Source organism: Drosophila grimshawi, unplaced genomic scaffold, assembly GCF_018153295.1.
Source record: "Drosophila grimshawi isolate 15287-2541.00 unplaced genomic scaffold, ASM1815329v1 contig_848, whole genome shotgun sequence".
Taxonomy (NCBI): domain Eukaryota; kingdom Metazoa; phylum Arthropoda; class Insecta; order Diptera; family Drosophilidae; genus Drosophila; species Drosophila grimshawi.
This window is the reverse complement of record NW_025063692.1, coordinates 1,296,965-1,306,891: the sequence shown is the minus strand read 5'-3', so window position 1 is coordinate 1,306,891 and position 9,927 is coordinate 1,296,965. Positions and strand designations below refer to the sequence as shown.

The following is a 9,927-nucleotide window of genomic DNA, read 5'->3' as shown; positions in this document are numbered from 1 at the left end:
TAATTTTATTAAAGGAAAAATAAGAAAATAAACCAAATTTCTTTGTGCCTAGCCTTAGTGGACCATTCAATTAAGACTTAGACATCTACATTACCATTTATACTTGAGCAAAATTTAAATTGCTTCTGCGCTAAAAATACCTGTGTACATATGTACATACTCAATGTTTTTCTGTTGCCCAAACAGCTGCAGCTCAAGTGATGCCACCTGTCGTTAGCACTAGTGATTGTTCAACTATCGCTGGCAATTGGCAATTACAGGCGTGCAACAATGCTTATCGATTTCTGCTATACAGCCGTTGACATGGTGTGTGCAGTGCCTTGTCTATCGCTGAATTGAACTAGCATCGAGCATCGATATTTCGTGGGCATCGATAGTTGGATGCAGATTCGCGCGGCATAACATAATTTCGGCGTCACTTTTTCTTAATAATTTCTAGCGGACACTCGAATCACCGCCAGAAATGCCGGTAAAGTCAGTGCTAATTGAATTTCGTCCAAATCTGTGCTGCGGCCAGATATGCCTGCAATTCGATGAGCCCATACGCAATTGCAAAAATACACGCCTTATCATCAATAATGGCGACATGTTTTTCTTGGAGAACGGCAACAGTGAATTCGTCTTGCGACATGACAGCTGGGACATGGACATTACGCAGCTGTCGCTTTTCAATGCGAGCGGCTGTCATATCACCTTTCGCTTCAATTACACCAAAATCGATCTTATCAAGCTCTTTAAGATAGGCAGCGGGCCGAAGGTGTCACACTTGATGCCGTTGGAACTGAGCTTTGTGGAGAAGAAGGATCACTTGACGCTGCACTGCAACAAGTGTCTGTATGAACTGGCGCCCGGCTGCAATTACAATCGCCTGAGGGAATTACCCAGCGGCCTGTTCGATGCAAGTGAATTCTTCTGCCACAGTCACGGCACATCTGGCCAAGAACAGCCAACGTCCAGTGTGCTGGTGCCCAGAGCCACCCAAATATACTATGGCCTCAATTACATTGTGCTCAACATGTGTGTGGTGCAGAATCGCATCAGCAACATCTCTGGAAATCTGTACTGCAAGCGGTGCATGCGGATGCTCGGTTCCAGCATTGAATCGGGCGCTGCTGCTAAGCTGTGGGCAGATGCACTGCGTTGGCTACCGTTGTCATCCCTCAATGCGAATGGGAATGACCGTGCGAGTGCGTTGACCCGCCTGCTGTTCAAGCATGCGACCGTGACACACTTGATGATCCGTCTGTTAAGCAGTCTGTGGCCGCTTGCAGGGACACAATTCAGTCCACATGGCAAACGCGCTATACTTACCACCACAATGCCGGATGGCCATGATCACTATATGCTCATCCAAGTGCGCGAAACACAGTTGGCCATACTGCGCCGCATTCCAAATGATGAGTATTTAGATAAGGGCTGCTTCCATCGCGCTTGCAAGCTATACTTTCGTGACTACGGCAGCTGTCACTTTGATCGACAGTGGCTGGAGCAATGGATGCAGCAACAGGAGCAGCAGCAACAATACGTACCCAAGCTGTCCATATCGCCGTACCTATACGCGGAGCTGCTGAAGCGTTTCGATGACAATATGTCCCTAATACCCAAACGCTTGCGGTACAATAACTTCGAGGAGAAGCTGCAGTTCACCTACTTCTTCTACGAGAGCGACGAACAGGAGCTGCTGCATCGCCAGCAGCAGCACCAGCCGTGTTCAATGAAGGTACGCCATTATTTCCAGCCCAGCTGGATTTACATTTGTCTGAATTTCATTTTGATTTGTTGTTTTTTTTTTCTTCAAAGCCAATGCCACAACCAAAGCTAGGAGAGTATGAGACTGATGCGGGTCTGGTTGCCAGCTTGGATGAAGAGGATGCGGATAATGAAAGCGATGATGAGCACTCAGATAGCGAGCTGGGGTCGATGTTGCTGCACAAATCCGCACCGATTATGGTCTATGAGAAGAATCTCGCCAAGCGCTGGCCGCACCAGAAGTAACACCAGCCCAGCAGTCAGGCGCTGGAGCCAACTGATCGGCCAGATCCATCACAATCTGAATAATTGTTTTTTTTTATTTGTTTGATGATTCGAGAAATGTTTGTTTTTGTGTTTTATATGGAATATGCTAATTTTATATTTTATTTTTTGATGATTTTATTTTATTTGATTTTATGATTTTAACTTGGTTAATATTTAGCAACAAGTATTAAGTGTAAGACATACATATATACATAATCACATCTATTCATTATATATATTATGAACTTAACGCAAAGACGAACTTTGCAACTTTTGTGATTGAAAATTTCGACTTATGTTTAACGTTTATTTATGTGACTCAGGGCAACGCACGTGTTCACATTTATGTGCCTTGGAGCAGAACGAATAAAGATTATTATTATTTTATTAAGTATGATTTTTACTTGGCCATGCGACGCATCTGCTTTGTCTGCTCGCCCATCGCCAACTGCGCGTTATCCGCCTTGTTAATCAGCGCATCCAGCTTGTCCAGCTGCGTATCCATTCTCAGACTCTTGGCTGCCTTGGCGGCCGCCACTTCTGCGGCAGTTGGCGGTCCCAGCGGCTGTGGCTTTGGTTGCCGTTCTACGGGTTGCTGCCTAGTTGGTTCCTCCCCGCCGCTGCCGCCACCTCCGTTGTTAGGTACATCACTGGCGCCACTAATGCTGCCGCCACGAGCAAATAGATTGGAGAGGCTGCCGCATGCGGTCTGCTTGAAGCGATTTAAGCGCTGCTGCGTACTGTTCAATATGCTATTTAGCTCGTCCAGCTTGCCGCCAGCGCCACGCAGTGATTCCTCCTGCTCCTCCAGCATCTGTAATCATCACATAATTATCTTGTAAATACTTGGTAACAACTCTCTTGGCAAAGTGACTCGGTTCGATTATTTACAAAAACAACGAAAGCAACAAAGATGTTTGTGGCTCAATCGCCAATGTTCCATTTTGCCCAATCCTTGATGAAAACTGCTGATGCAGCATCAACTTGGCAGGCAATAAATGATGAAGATGAAAATCGACTTACGGTTGCCTCGGCGACTTCCATTTCAGCCATTTGCTGTTCGATGCGTGCGCTGCGTTGTCGCTCAAATTCCGCCTGATCCGGCGGCTCTTGTCCCAGCAGTTCGGCTCTCTGGCATTCCTGCTCGTAGCTCATGTTATGCTCCGCCATGACGTGCGATTAGTGGCTGTGCCCCGATTTGACTAATCAACAAACAACAAAGAAACACTTTCACATCGATTTTTGAGCGACAATGGCTGAGACAACATCTGGGCCACAACGCATGCGCTTCGTGGAAACTGGGATTGGGAATTTGGCCCCATGACAAAAAATACAAATACAGCTGATTTCACACACACCCACACGCCCACACACATATAGCTGGTAGTTGTTTTAATATTACAATTTGTATACAAATTGGATATACATATACATATATGTATATATATATAGATAGATGTATAATTAATGCTAGGGCTCCGGACAGCGCTCATAGATTTGAATGTAGGATTCAGTGAGTGTGATCATCTGTGGTAGTATTTCGGTGACATGCAGATCCTGCATCTCATACCACTGCCCGTTGGCCTTGTGGAGTATGTGAACGCGATATGTGCCCTTCTTGGGATCACCATCGTGCACAATGTTCGCAACCAGATTGTATTTGGTATCCTTGATCCCCTTATCCCGCTGCTTCATGCCCAAAATGTCGCCAAAGTCCACATTTCTGCAAATGGAAACACAATTAATGGACAGAAATATGAAGTTAATTTACGTCCACTTACTTGATGGGAAAGTTGACAATTGTTGGATTCTTTTCGAGAAAGAATGTGTTCTTTGTGAAGCGCTTGATATACAGGATTATAAATTGTGGCAGTCGTGTGATCTCGAAGCGCTTCATAAAATTATCCTTATACGTTTTGTATTCCTTTTCGGCGCTGCCATTGAATTTGCCCAGCAGCTGATACAGATTCACCTGCGGTATTATATTCTCCCGGAACTCATCCGTAAAAAGTGGCGGTGGCGGCAAATCACAGGTTAAATAAATAAAATTCGTCTGCTCCACCTGATCCTTGTACTCATCCGTCCCGAGCAGCTGCTGCTTGGCTGTATCGTCCAGCTCAACGGGCGGAATTTTACGCGTATAGATCTTCATTTCGCCCAAGAATATTTTATACAATATCGATGAATTTGGCTGCTTATTGCCCTTGAGGGCGCGATGCAGTGTGTTGAGGAACCAGGATAGAAAATCAATGGGATCGCCCTGTTCGGTGATTTGGAAACGTTTGCTTGACCACAGCACTACCGCCTGCAGCATCTCGTGCGGTGAAACGTGTGCCTTAAAATTGCGCGGATTCCACATTTTGCGCATCAGTTCGCCGAAACGCTGCACTAGCGTAAACATTGAATCACCCGGCGGCCGCTTGATAGTCGCATAGCTCTGCTCCCGGAGAAAGTAATCGCGAAGCGGGCTGACATGCGACAACGCATGGAGGACCACATTGCAATAGTCGTTCGCCTTGATGTTGTTCAGACCTACGACTCCGGGCAGATAGAGGATGCCGTCAACTGTGCGCGAATGCTTCGGCTGCACCTGGTCCAGTTTGCTGATCTCGTTGCGCAAAAATGTCGGATTGAGCACATACTTGATGTCGTCCAGCGACGAATCGATGATCTCATAGTTGTCCGGCAGGCAGTAGAAGCGCAGCGTATGCAAATTGAGGAACACATGATGCGCCTCGCCCACCGAGTGTGTGTAGGCGTGCGTATTGTTGCCACGCCCCTGGAAATATTTGCCGCAGACGAGACAGGCGTAAACGTTTATCCGTGTCAATGAAATCGAGCACAATTTCTCAAAATCAAAGTCGAGCAGATTGCGATTGATCGTGTCCAGATACGGGCAGACACGATACTTCGGATTGAACACGGACGGCGTCTCTGCATATATACAAAAATATACATGTAAACATAAATATCTTCTATGTATATATATATAGGTTTATTCGCTATTCTCACCATCGTCCTCCAATAAGTGCTTGTGTTTCGTCTCCAGCTTGGCGCGCTTTGCTGTTGTTCGGTAATGCATAAGTTTATATTTGTTTCTACTTATTCGGACAACTCATAATTACCTGCGGATTGCGTGTGCGCCATATCCACAACGATTATCTTTCAACCTATATTTATGTATTGATTACGATTACGGAAATGTCCATTAATTGTGTTATTTTGCCGGTGCTTGTTTTTAGTTAGCGATGACAATTCCAATCTATCGATATTGCGACTACTAACGATAACGACAGCTGCGATGCTGTTTTTCCCACTATTTCAATTAATTTTTCGATAGCACAATCGATAGCACAATAGATAGCAGAATCCATAGCACAATCGATAGCACATCCGATCAGGCTACACGTGTGTTGAATTAGTAGAGACAGCAGCAACAAATGTTTACCTCAAAATAATCATGGGCAAAAAAGTATATAATGCCAAGGCGCGGCAAAATCCACAAACCATTGTCGACAATTCGGCTGTAAAGAATGTGAGTTAGTATAGTTTAAGAGTATTATCGCCTGTATACACCTGTTACACCATTATTTCAATGTCGTCAACAACAGATCAAAATCATAACTGAAGATGTTGTCGGAGACAGCTGGAGTGGCATTCCCACTGGTTACGATGAGGCCAACGCGCTCGTCCTACCTTCACAGAAGCGCTCCACCAAAATCCAAATCGAGAAGCGACAGAATGTCAAGATTCTCTCCAAGAAGCAGCGTAAACATTTGCAGTCCATTGTCGACAAGAAGAAGAAGAAGGAGGGCGTAAGTAATGCTTGTGGGGTAATCCCTTCGTCGTCACCCATCTTAACACAAATGTCTGTTTGTAGCGCGCACAACTCCTGGCGGATTTGGCTGCAGTGCAAATACCCGCAGCCGAACTGCTGCAATACACATCGATCAGCCAGGCGCAAACAGTGGGATTAAAGCGTTTGCAGACCCTTGACGAAGTGCTGGCGAAAAAGCAGGCGCGACAATCACAGCAGCTGGTCGAACAGCACCAAAAGCAGGGCAGGCGTGTCAATGGCATCAAGGGTGCTGGCAAGCGCAAATTGCTCATCGAAGAGCAGGAGGCGCTGGATGCCAAACGCAAAAATCCAAATATAATAAATGCCGACGACTCCACGGATGAGAGCGACAGTGAAAGTGATAGCGACAGCAGCCCAACTGCACCAGAAACGCCAGCTAAATCTGAACCTGAAGCGGTGGCCATTGAACAACAGCAGCAGCCAGACAAGCCGAAACCTCAGCCAAAGCCAAAGACATCTCCAGCAACAACGGCACCAGTTATACCACATCAGACAGTCTATGTGCCCGTGCATCGCACGGATGAGGTGCAGGCGGCGCGTTTACGTCTGCCCATCCTCGCTGAAGAGCAGCAGGTGATGGAGCTGATCAATGAGCATCCGATTGTGATTGTTGCCGGTGAGACGGGCTCCGGCAAAACCACACAGGTGCCACAGTTCCTCTACGAGGCTGGCTATGCCCAGCACAAGATGATTGGCATTACGGAGCCGCGCCGCGTGGCCGCCATAGCGATGTCCAAGCGTGTGGCGCATGAGATGAACCTGCCTAGCAGCGAGGTGTCCTATTTGATACGCTTCGAGGGCAATGTGACGCCAGCGACGCGCATTAAATTCATGACCGACGGCGTCCTTCTCAAGGAGATTGAAACTGATTTTCTGCTCAGCAAGTATTCGGTTATTGTGTTGGATGAGGCGCATGAGCGTAGCGTGTACACGGATATATTGGTGGGCTTGTTGTCGCGCATTGTCCCACTCCGCCACAAGCGCTCCAATCCACTGAAGCTGATCATCATGTCCGCCACGCTGCGCGTCAGCGATTTTACAGAGAATACGCGACTTTTTAAGGTGCCGCCGCCATTGATCAAAGTGGAAGCGCGACAATATCCGGTGACCATACACTTTCAGAAGCGCACACCGGATGACTATGTGGCCGAGGCGTATCGCAAGACGCTCAAGATTCATGCCAAGCTGCCCGAGGGCGGCATTTTGATCTTTGTGACCGGACAGCAGGAGGTTAATCAACTGGTACGCAAGCTACGACGCGCATTTCCCTACACGGTGCAGCAGAAGGAGCAGAAGGAGCAGCAAGATCACAAGCAGCAGGAGGAGCTAGAGCCAGAAAAGGAGTTTGATCTCAAACGCACCATACGCAATATGCGCAAGTCCAAGAAAAAGTTTCTCAATCAAATCTCGTTGCCGAAAATCAATTTGGATGACTACAAGTTGCCCGGCGATGATACCGAGGCGGATATGCATGAAGTTGCCGATGATGACTCCGATCCGGAGGAGCATGATCTGCTGGAGGATGATCACTTAAACGAACTGACTGATACTGCGTCAACCAAACAACCGTTGTGGGTGCTGCCGCTCTACTCGCTACTCTCGTCGGAGAAGCAGCAGCGCATCTTTCAGCCAGTGCCCGAGGGGTGTCGTCTGTGCGTTGTGTCCACCAATGTAGCAGAAACATCGCTAACCATACCACATATCAAGTACGTTGTCGACAGCGGCAGACAGAAGACGCGTCTCTACGACAAGCTGACCGGTGTCAGTGCCTTTGTCGTCACCTACACATCCAAGGCTTCAGCCGATCAGCGTACGGGTCGTGCCGGACGCATCAGTGCGGGCCATTGTTATCGCCTATACTCCAGCGCCGTTTACAACGACCTCTTTGCCGACTTTAATCAGCCGGACATACAGCAGAAGCCTGTCGATGATTTGATGCTTCAGATGCGTTGCATGGGCATTGATCGTGTGGTGCACTTTCCCTTTCCATCGCCACCCGATCAGCTGCAGCTGCAGGCCGCCGAGCATAGATTGGCTGTGCTGGGCGCCCTGAAGCCGATAAGTAGCGGCGTCACAACGGATCTGCCGCCAGCTGTCACCCAGCTGGGTCACGTCATCTCCCATTTTCCTGTCTCGCCACGTTTTGGCAAAATGCTGGCGCTGTCCAATCAGCAACAGTTGCTGCCGTACACTGTGTGCCTGGTCGCGGCGCTCTCTGTGCAGGAGCTGCTCATCGATACGGGCGTGCAGAGGGATGACGATGTGCCATCCCATTCCAGTAAATTTCATCAGAGGAACATGAGCTGGGCGGCCGGTGGCAACTACAGGCTGCTTGGTGATCCCATGGTGTTGCTTCGTGCCGTCGGTGCAGCTGAATATGCCGGCACCCGGGGCAATCTGGCCGAGTTCTGTGAGGCGTACGGGCTGCGTCCCAAGGCCATCAATGAGGTGCGCAAGTTGCGCGTCCAGCTAACCAACGAGATCAATCTGAATGTCAGCGACGTGGAGCTATGCGTCGATCCGCAACTTAAGCCGCCCAGCAATGCACAGGCCCGATTCCTCCGGCAGATACTGCTAGCTGGTATGGGTGATCGGGTGGCGCGCAAGGTGCCGCTCGACGAGATTACCGATAAGGAGGAGCGGCGACGTCTAAAGTACGCCTACAATTGTGCAGACATGGAGCAGCCAGCGTTTCTACATGCCACCTCGGTGCTGAGGCAAATGTCGCCCGATTGGATCGTCTACCAGGAGGCCTACGAGCTGATGCATGGCGACAGCAACAAGATGTTCATACGCGGCATCACCGCCATCGAGCCCGAGTGGCTGCTGCTCTATGTGCCAATGCTGTGCAACATACGTCAGGTGCTTGACGATCCAGCGCCACGTTACGATGCGATAAAGGGCCAAATCTATTGCTATGTGGATGCCACATTCGGCAAGGCTGGCTGGCAGCTGCCCCTTGGCGAGGTGGAGATGCCGCTCAATGATAAGGCCTGCTGGTGAGTTCATTTACGAAACCGCACACAACTCCATCCATTAATACATTTGACGTCCATTGCAGCTACTTTGGCATGTTCCTGCTCGATGGGATCGTTTGTCCGCCACTGGCTGCTTTCAAGCCCAAACTGAAGTCGACGCCAGGCTCACTGATCAAGAGCTGGTCCAGTCTCAATGACAAGGTGCAGCGCTTTAAGTGGGCGCTGACCACCAAACAGATTCACACGCGGCAATCCCTATTCGATCAGTGGAAGACGGATCCCAATTGTAAGCATATATTACATATATAAATACAAATAGAATAATTATTAATCCGAATATTCTTCATATTTTAGTTCTGCTCGAGGAGTATCAGAATCTGCTGTACGATGTGGCACTTAGCGAACTGACACCCATTTGGCCACCTAATAAACCAGACCCAGTTGCCTTAGCGTAGCAGTCAATTATCCCTGCCACGTGACTTGGAAAGTCGTCAAATGTAATTAAATGTTTTAAGCCAAATTTGGATTGTTTGAAAACTATTGGTTCTGCTCTGCAAGTGATATTTATTCAAGGGATGAGACCCATAATCCTTGAATGAAGATCTACTCCTCAATAAGGACGGCTATCAAATTGGTTTCACTATTTATAAAAGTTCAGTTATAAAAAGAACTATCAATTAAATGAACAATTCTTGGCATTTGTATAACAAGTTTCATTTTTTATTTATATTTTAAATGTTATTTGTAGTATATACATATATACTTTATATATATATATAAAGTATTCAATTTGTTTAAATGGAACTAAAAAGAATTTCAGAAGAAAGAAAAACATTAATCGAGTGGGAGGAATTAAAATGTTGTTAACAGCTAAGTTTCGATAGTTGTTCCAATACAATATATGTTTTGATTTTTTTGTTTTGTTTTTCTTCGTTATATGTATGTATGTATATGTATGGATGTATGTATGGATGTACGTATGTCTGTAACTGATTATGCATTGCGTGCCTTTACACATACACAGACCGTCATCAATCATCAATCATCGTCATCATATCATATCATATATCATTA

General features: G+C 47.3%; 4 protein-coding genes across 4 annotated transcripts; 2 read left to right on the top strand and 2 right to left on the bottom strand.

The window, feature by feature from the left end:
* Positions 1-395: 395 nt before the first annotated feature.
* LOC6569302 lies at positions 396-2,407 on the top strand. The gene is made up of 2 exons (XM_001995534.3): positions 396-1,720; positions 1,801-2,407. Exons 1-2 carry the CDS (start codon positions 464-466, stop codon positions 1,993-1,995), a joined length of 1,452 nt encoding a protein of 483 aa, XP_001995570.1. The 5' UTR covers positions 396-463; the 3' UTR covers positions 1,996-2,407.
* LOC6569301 lies at positions 2,404-3,260 on the bottom strand. The gene is made up of 2 exons (XM_001995533.2): positions 3,040-3,260; positions 2,404-2,830 (listed from the first exon to the last, which is right to left on the bottom strand). The coding sequence occupies exons 1-2, from the start codon at positions 3,184-3,186 to the stop codon at positions 2,417-2,419; spliced, it is 561 nt and encodes a 186-aa protein (XP_001995569.1). The 5' UTR covers positions 3,187-3,260; the 3' UTR covers positions 2,404-2,416.
* A 102-nt stretch (positions 3,261-3,362) lies between these two features.
* On the bottom strand, positions 3,363-5,289 carry LOC6569300 (U4/U6.U5 tri-snRNP-associated protein 2). The gene is made up of 4 exons (XM_001995532.2): positions 5,142-5,289; positions 5,029-5,079; positions 3,798-4,950; positions 3,363-3,739 (listed from the first exon to the last, which is right to left on the bottom strand). Exons 1-4 carry the CDS (start codon positions 5,161-5,163, stop codon positions 3,487-3,489), a joined length of 1,479 nt encoding a protein of 492 aa, XP_001995568.2. The 5' UTR covers positions 5,164-5,289; the 3' UTR covers positions 3,363-3,486.
* Positions 5,290-5,426: 137 nt separating this feature from the next.
* Positions 5,427-9,569, top strand: LOC6569299 (probable ATP-dependent RNA helicase kurz). Its single transcript, XM_001995531.2, has 5 exons — positions 5,427-5,551; positions 5,628-5,831; positions 5,897-8,874; positions 8,937-9,139; positions 9,208-9,569. The coding sequence occupies exons 1-5, from the start codon at positions 5,477-5,479 to the stop codon at positions 9,306-9,308; spliced, it is 3,561 nt and encodes a 1,186-aa protein (XP_001995567.1). The 5' UTR covers positions 5,427-5,476; the 3' UTR covers positions 9,309-9,569.
* Positions 9,570-9,927: the final 358 nt, after the last annotated feature.